Consider the following 23,636-nt stretch of genomic DNA (forward strand, 5'->3'; position numbering starts at 1 on the left):
GGTTGAGATGAGGGAATTCTACAAAGGGATGAGACTCCACCAGTTGCATGAGAGATGTTTTGTTGTTGGAGACACACTGAAACACCATGAACACAGTTTTAGACACTGCAACAAACTCTCCAACACTGAAACAAACATCTTCATTTACGCGGCAACGCCCAATGTATACTTGCCGGAAGTTGCCGCGTCTCGTACCTGAAAATAGCCGATCTACAAGCTCACGATAAGCCACATTGTGAGATTGTAGTTCTACTATTTTTGATGAGCGACACCGGCATGCAGCCAAGTATAAATTAGGCTTAAGGGTTCAACACGGACTAGACACTGACTGCACCAAACATCTCCATAAGAGTTGAACATGGAGCAGTGTCACCAACTCTCTCTGAAATAAGCCAATACACCTAAAAAAAAACACAAGCCAAAAACAAGCCAAATCTTGCAAGAAATAAGCCAAATCTCCCCTATAAGAAAAAGCCAAAACAAGCCAATAATATGGCCAAATAAATAAAATATTAGGTGCACATATCATTATAATTACTATGTAGGTCTATAATAATTCACTCAATGAGATTTACACTCCCCCAAACCTATAGGGAATTATAGTATATACATCAAAGAAATGTTGGTTTGTTAGATTTGACAAAGAAGCCACAGCGTTTTATAAAACAAGCCCAAAAAAACGCAACCCACAACTCTGGAAAAAGAAAAGAAAAAAAAGCCAAAATTTTGGGAAATAAGCCAACAAGGCAACACTGACAGGGAGGAGGTCTGGCAGAAGCTGAGACAGCTCTGGCAGAGGCAAGGTTTCCAACAACTCCAAGATCTCCATTCTCATGCAGGAATCCATTATTCAACTACAGTAAAATCAACACAGACTGTCGCTTTACATAACAACCCTTTCAGCATCCTGATAACATAGCATACCATAGAACCATAGCCCAGCTGCCCACAAGCACTAACAGAAACCTTTCATCGCCTATACTTCCAACTTTCATTTGGGAAGTCAAACACTCTCTATTAGAGACCATGTAAAAGGCCTATTCATAGTCCAGTTTTTGGTGAAGAGGCGACCACCGAATGTGGTGTCTTAGGGCTTAAGACACCACAAAGAAGATAATATAAGATAAACAGTTATCCATCCCCACAGTGAAATTCTGCATGTAGCAGCAACACCAACAATGTTCAATGAATGCACGGTTTGGTGACAGTAGGTGGGTTTCCATCAAAACATTTCGAAAATAGGAAGCGAATAAGTAAGTAATTCGAAAAAAGAAAAGCGTATTTTTCTTGTTTCCATCCACTGACAAAATGCGCTTCTTTGGAGATATTAAATAAGCAGTAGGCCTAGATGGCGCTATTTGCCAGTCAAGTGAGACTGTTAAATAAATAGGCGTGTGTTTTTGTCTAGACAGGAGCTGGTATAGTTTCGTTTTCAAAGTACAGGGACGATCGGGACCCCTGCCCTGCGACTTGACAGTACATTTCCATTTTGACTAGTCTCCTCTCGTCCGTTTCGTTCCGAGCTGTTTAGGAGAAATATCACCGATCTAACTTCATGATCAACGGCGAACGCCCTCACCGGGGAGAGCAAAAGAGCCTCAGCCTGCAGACAGAGGCTTCGAGACTTGAGTGTGTAAATTTAATAATTTATGTATCCACATCCCACCCACCCTCCCGTTCGATCACTCCACAAGTCCACTATAGGCTACTCACCACCATCGCGTGTGTTTTTTTCTTTTCCAACTGTTAAAAGCGATATAATGCGAGTTCAATGCTTTCTAATTAGAAATATTTTCCGCAAGTGTTTCCATAACCCATTTGCGCATTTCACTTTTTCGATATAGCCCCAAATCCGCCACCTTCTAGCGAAAAAGTGTTTTTGCGAAAAATGCAGACTTATGCGCATTTTGAGGTGTTTCCATCCAGGAGATTTTGCGAAAGAACCTTAATGCGCAAAAAAAAGGCTTTATGGAAACGCACCTACTGACAATCATTCAGGAGAAATAATATGGATTGCTAGTAATCACGTTTTGGGTAATTCATTTCTCAAATGGCCCATTATGGTTGCTGAACATTTGTAAATATAATAATAATAATGATACCAGATCTATTTTTCCACAACATGGATTGCAGAAATACGTTAGGCAGAATATAATTGAATGTGCCCAAAATAATTCCATTAGATTTTTGCTGTGAATTAGTTTTTGGTTTTGCCCATATAGCGTAAAGCAGCTTTAACAGCTGAAATCTGACAATCTCTAGTGTTTGTGTTACTTGACTAACGGAAGCACGCCAAACACGGCAAAACAAAAAAACGCTAAAGCTCACATTTTCAACATGAAATTCATGATACACCACTTAAAGCAGCAGCAGTTCCCAAACTTTTCAGGTCGAGACCCAAAGGAGAGAGAACTACAACCTCACAACCCATGCATGCTTGTAGATCTGCTATTTTCACTATTTCTTAATTATTTATCGTTTTCGAGGACTATAGCAATTGGTCCGTGACCCACAAATGGGTCCTGACCCACTGTTTGGGAAACAGTGTCTTAAAGAAACCCTTCCTCAACTTGTTCAGCCTCCTCATAATGGCTATAAATAACACGCATTGGTTTACCTCGTGGGGGGCGGATAGACATTTGGCAGCGACCTGGGGAGGTTCACTGTAATCAGAGGACGTGTGGGACCTCCTTCTGCCCCTCCTGTGGATTTGAGAGTTCCATATGATTTTGCCGAGTGCTTCTTCACTTCCGGGGCTCTCATGTCCTTTCAGCGTTCGTAGTGTGTGCTCCACCGCCCCGAAGCTCACAGCTCTCCTCAACTGGCGCCGCAGCAGTTTCTTACCGAGCAGCCCGTCCTTTGCCGCAAAACTCCGGGAGGTCGCGACCAGACCGCGGAGCTTTCCTTCTGCGGTGGACCAGCTTCTGTCGCCGCTGGCCTGGTGGTACACAGGCAACCTTCCAGGTCTGGACGCTAGCCTCTTGCAGAGAGGCACGGTGCCGTGCTCCCTGGAAACAAGAACCGGCACCATTCCGACGTAGATTCCGGTGCTTATGCTGCTCAGCCTGGATCTGGTGACCATCTCTCCCTCTGATGTTCCCTCCGTCCCTGGAATGGTCTCGGCCGTGCTCGTACCTGGGCCATGGTGAAGCTCTGCTAGTCTTTGGGGGTCCTCGCTTTCAACAGTCACATTTTCTTTTCTCCTGAGTGATGCCGCAGCGTGAAACTCCCCCGATTTCCTCTTCTTCCTCTGGAAATAGCGCCGACCTCTCAGTTCTTTCGTTTCAGGGCTGAGAGGAGCTTTTCTGGGGTCGACATAGTATTCCTCTTTAGGCCCCCGCACACAGCCACACATGTTGCCCATGGCTGTCAGCCACGTACTCCTATTCTCCCATGGACAGCGAGCCTCCCTGCAGTTTTCAGGCCAAGTGACCAGTGAGCCAAACTTGATCTGGAGCTCTCGTGTCCCACCAAGCCATTTCCGCCCCTCACAGCTGGCAAAGAACCGGCAGTGGACAGTCCCACATCACAGCTGATAGCTCACTGGCCACAGAGGGGGGAGAGGGGGATGTGTCTCTTCCTGTTGTCTTTCAGAAAAACAGATATTTGTGATAGCATTTCACAAGCTTCGATCTCTCTCTCTCCGTCTCCCTCTGTCTGTATTGGTCTCTCTGTCCGTATTTCTCTCTCGCCTCTGCTCCGTCACGGGAATCCATTCTCTGACCTTTGAAACATTTTCTTCGCTAATCCAACACAAACACCATAAATGCTCACGGACAGCCCCGCACGCCTCCAGCTCACAGCTGAGACAGAATGAGAACGTGAGACAGGCAGACCTGTTTGGCCTGGCTTGTCTCCCTCATCTGCAGTGTAAACATGAGTGCCACATGCTCCCGTCCTGGGGTTAGGTTTCAGTAAATATATCTGCTGGTATATAGTTATGTGGGGGGGATGCACTGCAAAGGGTGGATGACGTGACAAGATCTGAAGCTGACCGTGTCAGCCGGCCACGAGAACAAATTGACTCAGCAAGTTTGAGATGTTCCTATAGGCTACATGAAGCAGACAGAACCCCCAGACTATCATAACAGATTTGAAAGGCAGGGTGACGCGGGTCAACATGAGCAAATCCTCACCGGCTAACAACGTGCTTTCACTTTGCCTATTAATCAGGCTGTCTACAATAGCAGGGCCAGAGGCGGAGCTTTAAGTCCAATGGTCTAAACAAACACCATTATCCCGACTGGATCGCCACCATGGCGGTTCAAAAGAGGACAAACGCTTTGGCCAGGAAGTGACTCAACATGTAAAACCAAGGCGACTTATTATTACATTACATCACTATGAATTTGTCACGCATAGCGTGGCACAAGGCGGAATGTTAAGAATGAGTTCAGTCGCAAATAACAAACCAACTTTTGTGCGATAGTCAATAAAATTCCAGTAGGTTACACAGCTAAAAATAACTGTGCCACCACTACTGTATGCTGTTACAATATTTGGACACCAATGACATTAACCTGAAGGTCAATGTCTCCTGACTGCAACTGCAGCCTGCACAGACTGCAGCACCATGAACTGTATCCTCTAGTAGACAGAGTAATCTGAGAAATATCTCTGAAAAACGCAGTTTGATAGTATTCGTTCTGAAGCCTGGGGTATTGATGCTGCTCAGTATCTGTCAGGATTACTCTGGGATACGACTCACGGACACAATGGCTGTCAGTTAGAAGCCAAACCAATTATAGAACCCACTGGAGAAACATTTGACCTGTCTGTAGTTCAATGTCAAGGTTGTGTGCTCAGGCTTTACTGCTACGTACTGACTTGCATAACACAACCATTACATACATTCCAAACCAAGGTTGAAGATGTGTAGTTTTTATTCTATTTTTTATTTAACCTTTATTTAACCTGTAAAAACACATTGAGACTGCGTCTCTTTTTCAAGTGGGAACTGGCCAAGCGGCAGAATACATAATTACACTTCAAAGCTACATCATACATGTCAAGTTATACAAACAATAATAAATCCATGACAATACCCTAAGAAACCTATACAATATATACAACAATACTCCAAAATGGTACACTAACAATAACCGGGTACAATACATTTTGCACACAAATACACAAAGAACATTTATGGACGGGGACCAAAAAACAATAAATATATGGGCATATGCGAAGGCTATAGTACACATGTGCAGGTGTTGGATTGTACTTTTAAGATGATCCTTTTGAAACTTCTCAAGGGAACTTTCATGGCCAATTTTGCAGGTCATTCCACGACCAGGGGCCAAAGAAAGCGAGACACTTTTTACCCCCCCTCAGATTTAAAGGCTGGTACTACACACTGTAGCCAGACATTTGATCTGAGGTTTAGACCAATTTGTTACCAAATTAAATTTGGAGGAAATGTAAGGGGGCAAATCACCAAGAATGTTTTTTTTAATGAAAATATACCAATGTGTATTGTTGTGTGCATACAGCTACCGTGCGACTACCATGGGCTGCCTGGAATTATTATTATATTTTAATATTAAGACTTTACGAATGATTACTTTGAAGGGTACATCTCAGACCGCTTAAAGGAGAATTCCATACTAAAAGGCTTTATTACCTTTCTTTGTAGTTGTTACGTCCCCACCAAAGAGGTCCAGGTGTTATTTTGTGCAAAAGCTCCTTATTGGCTATTTCCCCTACCATAAGCCCTAAATGCATTGAATTGAATGGGAATTGAATGGGACTATGGGGTGTTGTGCTAATTCACTTATTTCCATCGCTCAAAATGATTATTCTTTTGTATATATCCTCTCTTCATAATGTAAATAATATCCCAAGCGGCACACTTTACTACTTATTTCGATGGAAATAAGCAAATTACACCCCATAGCCCCATTCAATTCCCATTCAATTCAATGCAATTCATTGAGGGCTTATGGTAGGGGAAATAGCCAATAAGGAATTTTTGCACAAAAAAACACCTGGACCTCTTTGGTGGGGACGTAACGACTACACAGAAAGGTAAGAAAGGTAAGAAAGCCTTCTAGCATGGAATTCTCATTTAACCCCAATTTACAGCCAGATATTCTCAGCCCTCTTGTCCTGACGTAAGACCAAGGCTTTCATTGTCAGGGTTCTGAGGCTCTGGAACAACTTCCCTGGGGAAAGCAGGCAAGCGAGCTCAGTGTCCTCTTTTAATTCAAACTTTATAACATACTTTTACCGGAAGGTGTTCCTTTAGTATCTCGCTGTTGTAATTATGTTCTTGCTAAATTTAACTTGGCACGGTTACTCCTTATTGTTAAAGGCACTGTTTGTCTTTCTCTCTGTTGATGCATTTGATTGTATTTCTGGTGCATGTGTACCTACTTGGCCACAGGCGCAGAGCTCAGGTCATACATATAAGTGAAAACGCACGCACGCACGCACGCACGCGCGCGCACGCACGCGCACGCACGCACGCACGCACGCACGCACGCACGCACGCACGCACGCACGCACGCGCACGCACACGCACACACACACACAAAAAACCTAGTTGATGGTTGAATGTTACATTAGTATTAAAATGATGACACATTATTTTGTTGAAGCCAAATTGCCACTCCTTTACTATTTTTCAGCAGAGACATCTAAAGCACCTTGAAAACAGTGCTGGGTTCACACATGTCAACCTTCTGCCAGGAGGGCTTATACTGATCCAGCAGAGGAATGTAAGGATAATATCAACAACTTCTGCCTTCACTGCCCTGCCTGCTATGCTATTCTCACAAAATCAAGAAGAAACAGGCCCATCATCCCCTGGATGAAATGCTCAAGGGCTTGCGTGAGACCGTCAGGAGCAGGTGTGGGGGGTGTGCGCCATTATCACCCAAGCTACCTGTCAGATGGAATGATATGAGCTACTTTTCTTTAACCTTTACAGTTATTCATTCCTCAACGCCGTTTTCCATTGATTACATAATATTCCAATTTTACCTCACTAATGATATATGGCAGGGACTATAGGCAGGGGGCCACAACTGTAGAATTCCACTTCCTCCTGTGTGCTTTTGTGTTTTCCTACTAACAACACTGGGTTATGTTGTGAATGCAGAACATTTCTGGGTTCTCAAAATGCATTTTGTGCTCAAACACAAAGATTTATGTATATATATATATAAGGTAAGGTAAGGTAAGGTCATTTTATTTATAAAGCGCCTTTCAAAACAGTTGTTACAAGGTGCTGTACAATAAAATAATAGGAATAAAACAAGAACATCATGCAATCAAAGATAAACCAACAATGAAATAAGAAACAGAGCAGCAAAGACAGTACCTATAAATAGATAAAAACAGAACAGTACATAGAAATCAACAAAAGATTGAAATAATCACTGAAGCAAACCAAAATGTTTGCGGTACAAATTAGTTTTTAGTAGCTTCTTAAAGTTCTCAACAGACACAGCATTTCTCAAGTAGAGTGGTAAGTCATTCCACAGCGTAGGTGCAACAAATGCGTAAGCTCGATCTCCTTTGGTTCCCAGCTTAGTGGTGGGGATAATGAGAAGACCTTTGTCTGAAGATCTAAGGTGTCTCATATTTACCTTGGGGTGCACCAGTTCACTTAAATAAATTGGGCCCAGCCCATGGAGAGTAATAAAATGTTAAATTGAATTCTGGAGTCGATTGGTAGCCAGTGCAAGGCCGCAAGCACGGGAGTAATGTGTGACCTTCGTTGTGTATTGGTTAACAGTCTAGCAGCCGCATTCTGCACAAGTTGGAGGCGGTGTATAGAGGAGCGACTCAATGTTGTAAACAAGGAATTCCAATAGTCCAAGCGGGACGAAATAAAAGCGTGGATAGGTTTTTCCAGGTCTTGTGGTGTTAATAACGTCTTCATTTTGGCAATGTTTCTGGTTGGTTGGTTCAAAATTAATTTGGTGGTAACTAGCGTCAACGAGCACCAGCTGGACGGACACACCACACACACACACACACACACACACACACACACACACACACACACACACACACACACACACACACACACACACACACACACACACACACACACACACACACACACACACACACACACACACACACACACACACACACACACACACACACACACACACACACACACACACACACAGCGCTCTAGTCTACTCTAAAGTGACCGGAGTCTGTTTAATTTCTCTCCAAAAGTTCTTAAATATGATGGAATATGATTAAGGATTACTGTTATTATGGTAATCTCACATTTCATATCTATTTCACCTCTATTCTGGGGGGACCATTAGCATAAAATAGCCGATCTGAGCTTGTAGAAGGTTCAAGGTTATTTATTAGTGTCCCTGAAGGGCAATTGGTTTTACAGCAGGTCATAAGGCTTGAAACACATATAACATACATCAATCAAACCAAACTTATTGCTGCTGGTCGCAAGCGCCCGGCCGATCAGCTATTGTCGGCGAAGAGGTTTGGTGTACAGATAAAAAAGAGCAAAACAAGTACCGAGCCAAAAGTCAAGTTTACAAACTATTGAGGGTTGAAGTCGTTAAATGTCTGAAAATTCAACATGAATCCAATATGTAGTGGGGGTCCCTGCTTCATCTCTCTCTCAGCTAAGGGGTCCTGAAACCCCTGATCTAGACCTCTCAGTCTCAACTCAACTCAGCTTCAACATTAATGTCATATTAAAGGTTTGCAGGTACAGAGAATGTGGGTGGAATTCTTAGTTGTATACAACAAGCTCCCACCATCATTTGCAGTTTCCAAGAAAGAGGAAAGGAATATAGATATAAAGAAATCAAGGAAAACCAATCAGAATGGTCAGACTGGTGGTATTTCTGGACACCTTTCTGTAAAACAAAGTGCATCGGGATGCATAATATCCTGTGCTAAAGCTGCCATTCTGAAAGGCCCAAGCTAGCTGCTGCAAACATTCCTGTCAGATACTGCTACCAGTCTGAAGCGCTGCAGTCTGCCAAAGATATTAATAATCCACTGAAAGAGACTGTGAGAAAGTGAGTAAGTGTGCGTGTGTGTGTGTGTGTGTGTGTGCGTGTGACAGAGAGAGAAAGAGAGGGGGGGGGGACTTCAAAGCCCACACTGCTGGATCCAAGATTACTGGATATTATATATATATATATTAGACAATGATTGGATAATACTTAATAGTGTATAAATACTTCTTTTTTTTGTATGTTTTTGTGGCTTTCGCCTTTATTTTATTTTTATTTTTTTATAGGAGGGACAGACAGTAGGCTGACAGGAAAATGGGGGAGAGAGTTGGGGAGGTGACATGCAGTAAAGACCGTCGGGATTGGGAGTCGAACCCGCGGCACACTGCCAGACTGGATTACCAGCCAAGGTGCCTGGACCGCTGAGCCACGGCCCAGGCCAGTGTATATTTATTACATGCTGCTGCATGGACAGTTAATAGAATCTGGACATGGATAGACAGACAGATAGGATTCTGTCTCTGTACAGCTGCCCCTCACTAGGACTGTAATTGTGTTTCTACATTGAAAATTGGAACATATGAATACAAAAGAATATTCGTTTTTTCCTTTTAGGCTTTGTAAAAAAATAAATAATAATAATAATAATAATAATAATCAAAATCCAATCAAAATAAATAATTTTTAATAATTTCCAAAACAGGCCATAATTAATCATTTACACTAAATCTGTTTTAAACATTTTTTGGAAATGTTTGGAAAGCGCATGAATATATTTCAACAGATGAATTCATACTGATGAATGGAAACGATTCTGGCGAATATTATGCAAAATAATTGCGGTTATATCAAATAATTGCTTTATAACTGTGACAGGCCTGCCCCTCACACTCTTTGGCAAAAAAAACACAAATTGCCACAGCTCAGTCCTCAATCCTACAGAGATGGTAGACAAGACATAAGCCTAGCCAACAGCTAACTGTAAACATTAACATACCTCACATGAAAGCTACATTCTGATTCATGCAGGTTCACACAACATTAAATATGTGTCACTCTGACCATGCATCCACATAAGTCTCTATTTTGGACGTGTCATTAAAGGCAAAGGTTTCAACATTCTTCACAATACAACAAATAGAATAGTGCATAAGTTGTTGAAATGCATTTTTCTTGTTCTACTGCAAATAACCAGACCAATATAGTCTACACACTGTACCTGTTGTGTTTATCATAACAAACAGAAAGCAAAAGCATGGACAAACCTGTTCTGCAGATAAAAGGCTTGGGTTTGTAGACTACCGGTACTACTGCATGGTGAACCACTAACTCTCATGTATGGTTGAGCACATGCGTGTTACTATTTCCCACTTTCTTTTCTGCTTTCTCAGGTTACAAAAGCCAAAGGTTATTTAACTGACACCAAACATTTGACCTCTTGAAATTAGAATTCTATTTAACCTACTTTGAACAACCACAAGATCATCAGGGAGGAGTTCCCTCCATGCACTTATTATACCTATATCTCCATTGAGTAGAATAATACTTCTATTTAGCTTGATGCAATGCTAGGCTGCTTTGACACCTTGTGGTCAAAAGGGGACATGCCTCTTTATATGGAAGTTAACAAAACTTCATTGATTCCATTTCTGCACACAGCAACATGCAAGTTATTCCCAAAACACTGTCATTTGCCAGGAAACGTGAACATGAGTCTATAAATATACCTGCTATCAAAAGTCAAACTCATTATGTTGAAAAATGTGAAAACGTCACAGTATGTGTCAAAAACAATAGACACAATAACATCATAAATGATTAATTAAATAATTCCTACTCATTTTCTTTGTTGCCCATATCAACCATGGTGTCCCACATTTGGGCATTTCAGTCAGATAACTCACAAATAGATTTAACCATTATTTATTATAGAATGAGAATACAAGGGTGCTTATAATATTGTCTCTTGGCGTTCGGCTCTGCTACATTTTTCTCCCTGCTCTGCACAATTAAACACCATCTTTAAACATTAAGAGTAGGGAGATACAATAACAACCCCCCTTGGGGAACAGAAATAACAGAGCCCACCGGTGGTGCTGGGGTGGCGGTGGACCGTGGGAGCAAACATCACATAACAACAACCAGGAACCATATGCAGAAGGAAGGCAGGAAGAATGCAGTCTAGGCGAGCTTAAATACCCCATCGCCCAATTGGTCAGCTGACTGCCACATCAGCGTATGACATGTGGGTCTTGCAAACACTGACTGTATACACCCACATAGTAAAGCAGCATATTAACCCCTCAAGAATATATATGCACCCTTGAGCATAGCATGAAGCCACTCGAGTATATCTGACTGAACTAATTCCGCAAGCTACATATAATCTTTCAGAAATGTAACATTTTCAAAAATAGTGAAAATGGCAGATCTACGAGCTCACAATGCGTTGCAGTGCTACACATTGTGAGCTTGTCGATCAGCTATATTCGCTATTTGTCGTGAGCGTATAGTAGGCTTACATGGTTAATAATGACGGATTAATTGATTCAGGTAATTCCTTCACAATTAACAATGCATTACTTGAATGACCAAAGGCATAGTATACACATGTGAATGGACCTTGTGATAATGGTCCTGACAGCAGTTCTGACCTGAAAGTGCAGAATTATGGTCCAGATCAATCCCAGGGTCAACTTGGGGTTACCGTCTGTGATGTCATCATTCCTGATATTTACAAGTTTGACCTGAAGACCAAGAAAAAATCAACCAATCTTTAATAATTTCAAACATGCACCTCTATTATGTAACAAGTTAACTCTCAACACTTAAACAACTGGTGTAATTGTTTCTGACTGGGTCTGATGTATTTGATATGAACTAACAACTACCACAAGGTGGCACTATAGGCATTATAATGAGCATGCCAAGGACCCTGTTCAGCTAATAACAGACTGCATTCAGTTGTCTGGAAATGGAATATTGTCTTGATCTTTCTTAGTACTTATGAATTATGCACACCAAAGCTGTTTTACAATCATACTATATCATCTATTAGTACCGGGTTATATCCTGAGAGATTTGTTTAATACCATTACCTTCACATAATTAAACAGAGGAGAAAATCAAAATAGCTTATAGCCCACATATTTTTCAAAGATAGCTGTAAATTGGGATAAATGTATTTGTCTTTCCCATGTCAGCCTGAGAGTAATTCATTTATTAATTATGAATTCATATTTTGTATCACTTTGGGGGATATAACGAAACTAAAACAGGTAAGGTTTTATTTTGTACTTGTATGGATGATGTGTGAATACAGTATATCTTCTATGCAGTTAAAACAATAGAATAACGGTAGTTGATTGAAGCCTGAAACTGTGAGGCCTTTGTCTCAAGCCTTGAGCTTCTTGCATCATAACTGGCAACAGTTCAGCCATGCCATGTTCTTCATCACATCCTAAGGCCCGACTCACACCTTTACATCTAGCATACAACATTGATGCATGCTAGATGTATGAAAGGGTTTGTTTACATCTTGCCTGGAAGTCACATGGTTTGACACAACATTTGTGTTGTACGGCTTTCGGCTGTGTTTCGACTGCCCCCCCACCCCCTCATACAACACAAATGTTGTGTCAAACCATGTGACTCCCATTGGAAATGCATTGTGAGTTTGCATCAGTCTCATACAACAAGCATACATCAATCTTTTGTAAAGGTGTGAGTCAGGCCTTACAGTGGCGTAAAATAACTAAGTGCATGTACTCAAGTACTGAACTTAAGTACAATTTTGAGGTATTTCTACTATTTCCAATTTCCAATACTTTTACTTCTACGCAATGTGACACATTGTGAGCTTGTAGATCTGTGTTGTATGAGGGGGAGGGGCGCAGTCGAATGCGCCCCTCCCCCTCACACAACACAATGTTGTGTCAAACCATGTGACCTCCATTGGAAATGCATTGGGCGGCCATGATACTACACAGCATTGATCCAACGAGCACGAGAATTGCATTAACCGTGTGAGTGCACCCCTAGGGCTGAGCTCACACCTTTAATGCAATTCTGGTGCTCGTTGGATGCATGTTGTGTAGTGTCATGGCCGCCCAATGTATTTCCAATGGAGGTCACATGGTTTGACACAACATTGTGTTGTGTGAGGGGGAGGGGCGTTTCGACTGCGCCCCTCCCCCTCACACAACACAATGTTGTGTCAAACCATGTGACCTCCATTGGAAATACATTGGGCGGCCATGACACTACACAACATGCATCCAACGAGCACAGAGAATTGCATTAACCGTGTGAGTGCACCCCTAACTGGGGTGGAGAATGGACTGTAGTGCATTGCTTTTTTGTAATGCCATCATTGGGATTGAGGACCAGGCAGGGAGGCGTATTGATTTATTATTATGAAGTAGTTAATTATTTATTACCATTCATGAGGCAATGGCTAAGTCATTTTTCAGAGAAAGAGAAGTGTGTCAGTGCAAGTTTTGGGCAGTGGTGGAAAGTAACCTAGTACATTTACTGTACTTAAGTACAATGTTGAGGTTATGAACTTTACTTGAGTATTACAATACTTTTACTCCACTACATCTCTGATCCAAATATTGTACTTACTCCACTACATTTATTTGAAAACTTTAGTTACTAGTTACTTGGTAGATTTGGATTATTATTACAAAACATACATTATAACTACTTCAGCCCTATATACATTTCGGCCAATTAAAAATAGACGATTTACGAGCTTGTAGATTTGCTATTTTCAAAAGATTTTTATACAATTGAAAACTTGAAACGGGACATTCTGAATAATGAGTACTTTTACCTTTGTTACTTTAAGTACATTGTGATGCCATTACTTTTGTACTTTTACTCAAGTATATTTTTGAATTGCGGACTTTTACTTGTAACAGAGTATTTCTATATCGTAGTATTGATACTTTAACTTAAGTGAAAAACGTGAGTACCTTTTTCCACCACTACTTTTGGGTGGACATGTAATCATCATCAGTAGTGAAGTCACTGAATGAATCAACTGTTAAGTGAAACATGAGTTCAGATGAAGCAGTGTTGCAGCCCTGACGTCACTGTGTGCTCCATTGGGACCTGGTATCCTACGCCTTGCTATTAACCCATTAAGACCTGACTGAGGCCGATATATCAGCGGTTCTCAAACTATTTCATGTCAAGGATCCCCACAATTATATGTATTTGGCTGCCGACCCGCATCTCAAAATATTTTGTTCCCCGGGAACCCCAGAAGCAAAGATTTGAGTTAAAAATGCCTGCTTTAAAATATCTATTCAAAGATTCACTTTCACGATTTTTCATGAATAGCAGATCTTGATCAGGGTTTATGGAAGTTGAAAAGGAAAAGTGTCAGCCCATATGTGCTGGGCTTCACTTAAAGCTTGACACTTAGAGGAATATCATTATTATCGTAAGTGATGAGCAGACAGGTTTTTACTTGCATACACAGTTCTCTTATCTCCACGCCCAAATTCAAGTGAAGCCTGTCCAATACATTACTCTATTAAATAATGTAAACCCATTTTTCTTCTAGAACAATGTTACAACTGTTCAGGTCTTCATCGGAACCTAAGAGTCTTGAACAGAGGTTGGAGCATTTAATAAAGTTTGCCAGACATATCTTCTGATTTATGTTGGTTACCTAATTTTGTCTCTGCTCCTTAAAAAAAGAGGGTTGGTGTGCAGTGCACACATGTTTTCATTGGAGGAAAAAGTACTCAAATGTTTTATTCAAGCGAAAGTAGAGTACATAATGCAGAATGTCCCATTTTGAGTTTTCAATGAGTTTTCAATAAAAGCATACAGAGCATTCATGTAAGTTTATATTTCTCAAATAGTGAATACTAGCCTACTATAATAATTATGTTGTAGACGAGCATTATAATAACTTAAGGTAGCCTACATGTAATGGAGACTAAAGGCTCATACATAGTCTTTTCGGTGGTTAGGTGACCACCGAACTACAACATGACGTCACGAGCCGCTGTGAAGAGCAAACCACCGCCACCGCTCCAGCCCTTCTCTGTTTTTACTCACCACCGCTCAACATTATTTCAGCTCCGGTGGTCAGCTCACCACCGGAGCGGTGGTCACCTCACCACCGAAAATCCAGACTATGAATAGGCCTTAAGTAAGCTGTTTTCCACAAGCTAAGCATTGTACTAAATACTAAATGACAAACTGATCAGAATTAGCAATTGTCACCACTTTTTCCTCATGTGGATAAAAACGCAGTAAACTCAGGCTAATGTGGATCTTGCAGTCCAGGTTCTCTCAACTGCTAAAAGTTAAAACAATGTATGTCTGAGTGAATGCTTTGTTGGAGCACAAGCAGCCACTTCCTGGAAAAGTGGAAATGTTTTAACTTAAAGGACCACTTCACCACTTTTCAACATCTCTTCATATAATTGGTCCTCACTAATGTTCATGATAAAACACCACCATTTTTTCCTACTCAGTCTGTGTCTCATTGGAAGGCTTTGGGCAGTTCGGACACCCGTCCACCAGTGACATCATCATTAGGCAGATTTTTTTTTAAACGATTTGTTTTAAAATATATTTAGATTTGTATTATCGTGAGAACGATGGCTTCAACTTTTGCATTGCAACTTTTCAGGAAAAGAAATCCTGCCGTTTCTATTAGCTTGGATTCACCATCGATGATGTCACTGGTGGACGGGTTTCTGAACTGCCCACAGCCTAGGTTAGCAGAATCAGTGTCTTCTTTTAAAACGCTTTTAAAAACACATCTAAGTGTTTTTCCTAATATTGTTTTTAATTGTTTTATTGACCTGTTATTTTCTTCATATTTCATTGTTTCTGATGTTTTGTTGTTTTTATGTTTTTATGATTCCTGTTTTATAACCTGTCTGTAAAGCACTTTGTGCTATACGGTGGTATACAAATAAAATTCATTCATTCATTCATTCCTATGAGACACAGACTGAGTAGAAAAAAATTGTGGTATTTTATCATGAACATTAGTTAGGACCAATTATAGGAAGAAAAGTGGTGAAAAGTTGAAAAGTGGTGAAGTGGTCCTTTAACTCTGATGAAAGCATTTTCCTTCTGTAATATATTGATTCTATTTGTTTAGTTATGTCATCTCTTGTTTCTCCAACAGGCATGGCACATCTACTTTTAGACCCAATGAAGCCTATCCATTGAAGTACTTCTTTGTGTGTCAGAATTATGAGTGTGCAGCTACACGTTCAATGTGTGTGTATACAGACCCTGTTTATCTGGCAACAGTGAAATCCAGTCAGCATAATTCCCATATAACTTACAAGCAAGTGAGCATGTTTGGCCATGCTGGACAACTAAACACAGCAGTCAGTTGTGTCATGGTGTGGAGTATTACATAGCATGTGAAATAATTGTACTGTGCCTCCACAGCACAGAACACAGAAAATTGCCAGGGTCGCTTTTTGGTCAATATGTTTTACATGCATTTTAATTTTTCATTCAAACACCAAACTGCTGGGCTAACATTGTGCGCCAAAGGTTAAAAGATTATTTATGTAAGTTCATAGTGGGTATACTGTCAGACACCACACAATCTTAATCCTTAATCTACTAATCTAAAACTAGTCCCCAAAAGTGCGGTTGATTCATATACTGTATTCTTATTCGCTAACTCCAGTACTGCATACTGTGATGACTCATCATAACAGTAACCAATAATGATGAGTAGTAGGTATTAAGAGTATAATGTTTTTTACCTGCCGCCTCTTTAAATAGTCCAGTGCAATTTGTACATTCTGGAGTCTGTGGAACCGCATCCTTCCCTTTTCCCGAGGCTGTGAACGTAGAAGAGGATAGAGAGGGTCATGTAATTGCAGGCTCTCACCATCACAGGACGAATGCCAACAATGTCATTAGTATTATGAGTACAGGGGACATGCTGCCACGTTCTTACCCCACTGATCTGCTAGGGTAAAGACAACAGAGGGAAGAAGCACAGGACAAATTCTATCCAAAACAAGAGCAGCTATTTTCTACAAATAGGGCTGCAACACAATACACAGACTGCAGAAATGCATTCTATGTAGTTTGTACATGTAATTACAGTAAATACTGTAGCATAAATTAATTCAATTTAGTCAATTGGAATTTATCTGCGTCCATTCGTTGATATATAACATATATTACAAATTGAAAAGAATTGCTTGTTGAATCAATAGAATAATCACTAAGAAAATAATCAATAGTTGCAGCCCTAAACACAAGCGATTTAAAAATCTATGTCTATTGTGTATACGCTGCTCAGAACATTTTTCACCATTCTTCTTAGGTCAGAGAAGTTTCATGTGCAAATATGAAAACATACAGAGTGACCCTGCTTGATAAAACCAACTCCAATAATATCTTTCAGTAATCCATGAAAAACTGGTAGTTCAATCTTTAGCACAATGGCAGAGTAGCATTATCTGAGCGAGTAGCCAACCGCTAGTGACTGGTGCACGTGGGCAATGATGGACCACAGCGTGAGGTAATGAGATGGAAAACGCATTACAAGCCAGCGCCCCAGAGGCAGCAGAACGCCCTGCCTTCAGTAAGCCCTCTCAGCTGGACAAGACGTACAGGCTGCTAAGGAATCCCATTCCACTCCACAGCAGAGCAACAACATTCAGTGAAATCTACTCTCCTCTCATACTCTTTCATGAAAGCTATGCTTTGGCTGTTCAGCAGATGTCCCATAAGCAAAAGATGAAAAATGTCCTGATATTCATAGGGTTGCAAATAATAATGTGCTTGTATGGCTCAATGATCTGCAAAGCTATTGAAATGGACGTAAAGACCCAAGCTGTGTACTTGTGTAGCTACATTCCTTGGAATCACAAACATTGCACATGTTGAACAGCATTCAATGGCCAACAATGTCTGACACGATACCTCTAATACATGTATCCATTACCTTTTTGTATGATATACTAATACTCAAATAAGATCACATGAACCTGCCTGGGTCTTTAGATAATATGCACATTTCTATAGCATCATCAATATCATCTGGCAACTCTAAGCAATGCATTTTAACCGTATTTCCTGTCCAGTAACACATCACAGCATTGCACAGAAAATGACATCTTATAGCCATATAATAGCAAATGATCATAATAACACTTTTGAGATTGTTGCTCCACTCCTGTTAATGACCACAGAACGCACTGCGTTAGTTTTGTTACAAGGGGGTGGATGGCAGAGGCCACACCTACCCCCTTATCATCATCATCATCATCACCATCCCATTGGTCTCCATGCCGCTCTACTGCACATGCTGATGACGCACTCACCAACCGCAATGTCTTCAGAAAATCACGCTCCCTTGGCTTACCGAAGAAAAGGTGAATACACAGAGAAGAAAGAAAGAAATGGACACAGGGTAAACGCAAAGCAAAGGAAGATACAGAAGAACATGAGCAGGAAAACAGAAATAAATAATTAACGACAGAGGAAACAAAACAGGAGGAAACAAGAAGGAACCAGGTGAAAACCAAAAGAGAGCGGCTTTGTGGATGGAACTTTGCTTCACTGGTGTTGGGTCTACACAGTATTGTCATGCAAAAGTTGTGGCGCTAAAATATACGTACAGTGTCGGATAAAACACGACGTCAACACAATATGACAATGCATCAATACCTTCCGACTCAAAATGAAAACATGACAATTCAAATCTCCAATTCTGAATTTGAGATTTTAATTTTACCGGCAGATCGCCAAATCACATACGGATACCTTAGTATGGATTTGATTATTGACCTAGAACATCAACAAGACCATTATGTTGATGTCCTATAGGGCAACGATCAAATCCATACTCTGGAGTGCCTGCCAAGGTATCCTTATGTGGTCTCTTATTCAGAATCTTATCAACAGAGGAGGTAAACTAATGGGTATCTATTCATACTCCACCACCTGCGTCTGCAGGACAACTGGGTTATACAGACTCAAAATAGTGTGGCTGACATTAACCACATTTTCATAAAGTCTAGGAGCTGAAGCAATCGGTATGAAGCTACAGACTGTCACGACAACCTGTAAACTTAACAGATACATTTTTCCTTGGTCCCATTGTTGATCAGGTTACTGAATAACAGGATGTTTTGTATCAATGTGGCCATTTCAGACAACTTGTGAAATGCTTCTTACTTTGTTTGGTATAAACTGTAGGTAATCATTTATTGTAGTATTGTTGTTTCACTGTAGTTCAATAAAAACATGTAAGTCGCTCTGGATAAGAGCGTCTGCTAAATGATTGTAATTGTAATTGCATTTGTAATAGATTAGTTATGTGTTTGCATGGTGTAAATAAGATTTGTGTCTGCAGTACCCTGCGTGTTGTTTAATGTAGCAAGACTGAATGGTATACTGACAGCAACTCTTGATGGTCCAGGACAAATGTCTCTATGGAGACTATTAAACTACTCTAACTAACAAAGGTCAGAAATAGCACTGTGTATACACTACCGATATAACACCATTGACACTGTCTTCCTTTAGACTCATTTTGGGTCACGTGATTGATTGGGCTACAGTCGATTTCATGCGCGTAATTGCCTTCATTCTTTTTCAACCTTTTATTCTGAGACAATCTCTGTTATAACGACAACATTACTGCTTAACAGGCATTACTTTAATCATTAGTTACAGTTAAAGGCTAAAGAGACAGCTGTGAGAGAACAAGCTGAGATCAGTGGTTGTAGAGTTAGAAATAAATGGCCGTGAATCATTTTCTTCTTTAATACACTAATCGTCTGAAGCTAGTTTGACACCCCTACTTTAGACCAAAGTATTTATGTCACACATACGTCATGTAATTTATACTTATTAATTAACATATTTGTTTGTCCCAGAAACAATTATACAGTATAACCAGCAAAATAAAAGTTAGATTTGGGTCATCATTATGTTCATAGAACATACTATAATGTAACTGTATTAATTTAAAAGAACATTAGATAGACATGTCTCATGATGAGCTAAATAGCAGAGATCTGTCATGAACGGTTCTGTCAATCAACTACTGCTCAATTAATGGCACAAATCAACTTCTTGGAGACAAATAGGTCACCCAGCTAGCGACACGATATTATAATAATGATGACAATAATAGAATTGTACACTAATCTAGCTGAATGTCTATCTACATGAATGTAAACTGCCAATCTAATCTCAGTGATGAGAGTATATTAACAGCATTGTCAATTGTCATGCAGTCTTCTAGCATGAATAGAGCATTTGGGAATCCTTTTCCTTGTTTCAAAAGTTTTCCTGAATAGTTAGAGATAAATAAACTGGTGGTTAGCCAGTTAAATTTGGTTGGGAATTTAATTGTAGGTGTTAATTTTTGTAGAAATGATCACCAGCACTCAGCGAAAGTGAGAGTCCTACCACCCTGGGCAAGACCTAGGCTGTAAAGACTATCTATTTACTATCTATCTATCTATCTATATCTATTTGTTTGGGCGGAAGTTGCAGGATTTTAGCGGAAGTATCGCCCAAGGAAATGACGTTGATGCTTTACAAATCAGTTTACATTCTCCACGAATGAAACAAGTGTTGTGATTGGTCGGGAACATATCGTATCCGGGGGAAATACATCTGACAGATGTTCCGGAGGATACCGATAGCTTCTCTGCCTTACGTTGTGACCAGGCTTTTCTTTTCGCAGATAAGTAAGCCTGGGACCGAGGCTAGAGTCCTACCCAGTTCCCACGACTTTTTTTGCGTTATCTTTTTAGCCTTTCTGACTGTACCTTCTCTGCTGTTTACATTTCTGACTATTCAATCAATCAATCAATTATAATGACCGATACCGATAAAACTTGATGCCATCCTGGCTGGATAAATGCCAAGACAAAGTGACCATAATAATAAACCTTCTTTTGTAATGTTACTTAGTATCACAATAAAAAGCATTAGAAAAAATGGTGGTTAAAAAAAACGGCTAAACAAAAATAAATGTTAACGTCTCAAATCACAAAGGCGATTTAAAAGTGCAATATTCTCTTCCCAGCAGAGGTGTAAAATGCCAGCCAATCACGTCTGAGTCACATTCAAGATGTTTAAATCCATGTCTCCCTTCTCCCCTTTAAATGGAGCGGCAGTATAGGGAGAATATTAATTATGCATACTGTATGACAGATTGGATCCATCTGAACATCCTTCCCAGAACCCTCTATGGTGTCTTAAAAGGTGGCGTGAGTCACTAATTGAATAGATGCATGCTGTTGCTCTGTAGAGCTATGATCTAAGTACAAATTGCTATTATGTTTATTTTTACCTTTTAAGAGAAATCTAAATGTCGACATTAACCCTGGTGTCAGTATTTTTTTATCAGCATGAGTGGTCAAACTTCATGTAAAAAAGGAGATATACAAGTTCACACTGTGTTGCATCGTTGCGACACAGCTTGTAGATCGCGAATAGATGTGCGAATAGCCCAAGTATAAAATAGGGCTTAGTTGGTTAAATCAGGCAATGGGAAATTACATAGAATCTAAATTAGCATCTCAACTCACCAGTGAGTCCCCAGACAAGACCTCCAGCAATGAGATCAAGTTATGTCCATCTCGTAAATCTTCATACAGGTCATTTATATGCTTTCGCACCTAAGGATGAAACAGAGTACAGAACACATGATGAGAGCCCATCCAATCTGCTGCTGATCCCCATTTTGGAGAGTCCTAGACCGCGATCATGTTTTGTCAAAGGTTACTTGAAAAAATTACAAATCTTCACAAATAAGCAAACAAAATATAAAATACAAATTAATGCAAATAACTTTTTGATAGATTGTACATTGTAATTACATAAAAATCACTATATTATGAACAAAACTTGCAATATAATGAACATGCAAACAAGTACATATAAAATACACACATGAACTAAACAAAATCTTATTTAACCACTGCCTAGCAATGCGACATGGCTCTAATTGTGAGCCTTATAGACCTGGAAATTCTGCCTAATGTCTAGTACCAATGTCATCAAAATAGTAAAATAATGTTGCACATGTGCTGCTTACTTATTTTATTACTTTGTATTCTGATGATGTCATCACCGTTATGCTATATTACATGGAAGGATTTGACTTGGTCTTGTCCGTGGAAAATGTTAGATTTTCTTTTTTACACACCATTATAATGTTCTTATTTTGATCATAAGACAGATTTTACAGAATGTCAAGTCTCCAGGTTTTCTTCAGAATATGTATGACACTTATTACGACACTATATCTCATATTAGAAGTGGTTCTCAAATGTTGTATGTGCAAAGACCCCCTTAACTCTACGAGTGTTCAAATGAAACCAAATGGACCCTTACAGGTTCATTTGGTACAGACATGTTATGGTCATTCAGGGTCATTCAGGTCATTCACTCTGTGTGTTTCTGGTAATATTATTGTCCACTAATTTTGTATGTCCGTGGCAAAATAAATATTTTGACAAAAATGTCCACCAATGTCCACCAACAAGCCAGCATGGCGATGACCCCTGACCCCTGCCCAGTGGGGAACCAGGCAGGGGTGGCTTGCTCAGAGTGAGAACATGGGGGAGCAGTGGGCTAAAAGCCCAAAACCCTACATACCTCTGTGTAGGCTCTAGCTCTGCTAGTATTTGCCTCTACACCAAATCTCTTAGCCAAAATGATCTACAAGCTCACAACACGACAAGCTGTGTCACGTTGTGAGCTTGTAGATCTGCAATTTCTGCAGAATGTTAGCCCCAGAATAGGGGCACTAGGGTGTAAGTGGTTGAGTGTCTTGCTCGGGGCGAACTGAACCAGACTACTGTGACGGTCAGTGTGGGTCTGTGAAATTCATAAAATGAAAACACAGCCACCAACCAAGACCTCACTCAGAAGTACTGCTGAGTTTTCAAGGTACTAAGGTTGTTTACACACCTAGTCTTATAAATTGTATATTTTTTTATGATTTGTTTGTCATTTTTATGCTTCAGCTCAGGTAGGATATAGTGCAGGCTGCAGAGACAGGAAACCAAGGGCAGAGTTACACCTGATTAATAGCACATATTAAAAAGCAAAAAGATGTATGAAAAAAGATCTATACGCTCACTTGTACAGTAGATTGTCTATTTTCCATGAGGTCAAGTTGGCATGGCAGTTCACTCCCACATAACTAAATATGGGGGGAACTAAAGCTACAGCCCCATCCCTGTGTCATAGCAATAAATGTTACAGGCATAGCAATAAATCTAACTTTGTGATCATCAAACCATTGTCATGTTGCACTCTTTTACCCCTAGACCAATGCAACTCCTTGCAACAAAACAGTTTTAAGGACATGTCACACCAATACAACTCCTTGCCTTACTGCCATTGGGGATAGGGTTAATGGTTTCATGCAACTACTCGCAAACATTTGGTTACAAGGAATTGCATAGTGAATCGTTGGTGCGGTTTGGGCCTAAGGGCGTAACAAGGTGTATTAAACGCTAAAAGGTTGTACAGCTGATTCAGTTTCAAGTCGTAATAAACTATTTTGCCCCAACCCCTCTCCTAGCAGATTCATAACTCAACCTTTAGCATTTCAAGTTGCTTCCCTCTGTCATGGTCAGGATGGACAGACAGGCACACACACACAGATAACCCCATTCAGTCAGCTTGTGTTGA

At 40.3% G+C, this 23,636-nt stretch overlaps 1 protein-coding gene across 18 annotated transcripts in view; it reads right to left on the reverse strand.

Moving 5' to 3' along the window:
* The window catches only part of dst (dystonin), a 155,304-nt gene that overhangs the window by 102,714 nt on the left and 28,954 nt on the right, over nt 1–23,636 (reverse strand). For 12 of the 18 annotated variants that reach the window (XM_079513095.1, XM_079513098.1, XM_079513086.1 and 9 more), the window contains 4 exons: nt 21,521–21,610; nt 18,293–18,328; nt 16,718–16,795; nt 11,609–11,701 (listed from right to left, as the gene is read on the reverse strand). In XM_079513095.1, the coding sequence (XP_079369221.1) occupies nt 11,609–11,701; nt 16,718–16,795; nt 18,293–18,328; nt 21,521–21,610 (297 nt within the window). Of the gene's footprint in view, nt 1–2,617; nt 3,043–11,608; nt 11,702–16,717; nt 16,796–18,292; nt 18,329–21,520; nt 21,611–23,636 lie in introns of those variants that run through there. The other 6 variants (XM_079513097.1, XM_079513092.1, XM_079513094.1 and 3 more) reach the window with 2 other exon arrangements.

This window comes from Electrona antarctica, assembly GCF_951216825.1.
Source record: "Electrona antarctica genome assembly, chromosome: 10".
NCBI classification, from domain to species: Eukaryota; Metazoa; Chordata; class Actinopteri; order Myctophiformes; family Myctophidae; genus Electrona; species Electrona antarctica.